A 2,017-nucleotide genomic window follows, 5' to 3' on the forward strand; every position below is an offset into this window, starting at 1 on the left:
TATTTACAAATTAAATTACAATTTCAAGAATCTGCAAATAAGGTGGACTCTGTCCTCATGAGCAATGTAAACAACATTGTATCATTTAGATACCGAAAGTACAATATATTGAACACTGTGCTGCTGTCATTTCCCCCTAATGATAACCTGAGATGGTGAATTATAACTCACAATGAAAATTCTTCAGGAAAGTGGGTATAGAGTAGACATGTAGAACTAGATAAGCTTATGATAAGCCAGCCTTGTCTACTTATTAAGGAAAAGTGGGAGGTTATTTTTAATGAACATTAGCTTCTCTGCTTTACCAGCCATAAATCTGTTCCTATTCTCATCAAGCACATGAGAGGCAGCGCTGAACAGTCTCTCGCTGTCAGTGCTTGTGATTTGATCTTACTCCGCATATTTGTCCGGGTGTTTTGATTTCAAGTGGTGGAGTAATCCCGAAGTGGTGAAAGTCTTTGCAGTTACACCCCCTCAAGAAATGTCAGCTGAACACGTTTTTACAAATCGCAATCCGCGCCTCTTTCTCTGATATTTTTAAATATCTCCAAGCTGCAGACATGTTGGCTGTGAGCCAGCCGCGAGCATGGTCGCGCGCCGTGCTTGTCGCCGCGTTTTGATTTCGTCATCACAACAACACGTTAGCTTACCAACGTAACCCTGTTCTCTGACATTCGGTGATATTTTTTCGGTGCTAGAACCCTTTCGGCCGAAAGCCGAAAGGGCCTTTTTAACCATTTTCGGCCGATAATTTTCGGCGGCCGAATATTCGGTGCATCCCTACTATTTAGTGTGCCTTAGTTTTCAATGTTCTTGTGATGGTTTTTGGTTCTGCTGTGGTTTCATCAATATTATGTTTCCGTTAAGTTTCAGGTTTCATTAGTTCTATTATATATTCATTGATCCTTGACAGTTTGGTGCAAATTGAGCCATTTAACTACTCTGCCTTTGCCCAAGGTTCATGAGCGCACTGAGGATATGGACTTTCTCCTGCTGGTTTTGAGAAAACTCCTTCATTCCAACTCTTGTTATGTCAAGGTAATTCCAAGATCAAGTTAAATCCCCCTTTCTGTCCTCTTTTTTTCCCGTTGAACCATCATAGGCCCTGTGCTTTTTTCAGATCATCCTCATGTCAGCCACCATTAACTGCAAACAGTTTTCGGACTACTTTGGCTCCCCAATTCGTGGCAAAATGAACCCGGCCTTCGTGTTTGAGGTGGAGGGGGCACCATACGTCATTGAGGAGTTTTATCGGGATGACCTTGAACGACTGTTTCAATACAGGGTAGGTATATGGGAAATGTTTGCAGATGCTAGCGTTATTATTGACGGCGTGTAGTTGATGGGAGAATTTTGTGTGTGTCTCTGTATCAGGTAAATGAGTCGACAAATCTGGATGACCCTTACATTTCAGTGGAGATGTACAATCTTGCCATCAGTCTCATCCAGAGCTTTGATGAGTTGGAGGGCAAAGGTTCCAGGTAAAGCCAAAATATTTTGTCACACCTGACAGCTTTAAAAATCGGGAGACACATAAAGTAAAAATCTTGTTTGTTTGAGCAGAACAGCAGAGAACAAAGGGAAGATGACTTCCTCAGAGCGGGGCAGTGTGTTGGTGTTTCTCCCTGGTTTAGGTGAGATAAGCTACATGCAGGAGGCCTTGGCCAAGCTGGTCCACAAAAGGTGAGTTATGATTATGTTTAATCTGTCTCTGTAGCTAATACAGGGATGCAAACTTGTCACCTTTCGGATAGGTAGTTTGTGTGATTCGTGTTATCGTGTTATAACAGCACTGTGGCACAGACTGGACAGCTGGTGAACGGCTGTTAAAACGGCTGCTCAGGTGTTCAGAGCAGAGCTCCCTGTGGAGCGGCAGAGCGTGATGTGCACTGAAAAGTTTTTCTGTCGCAATATTATTTAAGGAATCGTTGAGCTAGCTAACTAGCATACATTGTCACTATCTGCTATCGTTAGCTTTAGCCTTAGTTTTCTAATAGTTTTTTTCATAGGCCATAAA

General features: G+C 42.4%; 1 protein-coding gene across 1 annotated transcript; it reads left to right on the forward strand.

The window, feature by feature from the left end:
- Nucleotides 1-952: 952 nt before the first annotated feature.
- Nucleotides 953-1,683, forward strand: LOC104946587 (putative ATP-dependent RNA helicase TDRD9; the record flags this gene model as incomplete). The annotated part of the gene is made up of 4 exons (XM_010772455.1): nt 953-1,038; nt 1,121-1,285; nt 1,375-1,481; nt 1,564-1,683. Coding segments are annotated over exons 1-4 (452 nt in total), but the record flags the coding sequence as incomplete, so codon positions are not given.
- Between the last annotated feature and the right edge of the window lie 334 nt (nt 1,684-2,017).

This window comes from Notothenia coriiceps, unplaced genomic scaffold, assembly GCF_000735185.1.
Source record: "Notothenia coriiceps isolate Sejong01 unplaced genomic scaffold, NC01 NC01_scaffold00011207, whole genome shotgun sequence".
NCBI classification, from domain to species: Eukaryota; Metazoa; Chordata; class Actinopteri; order Perciformes; family Nototheniidae; genus Notothenia; species Notothenia coriiceps.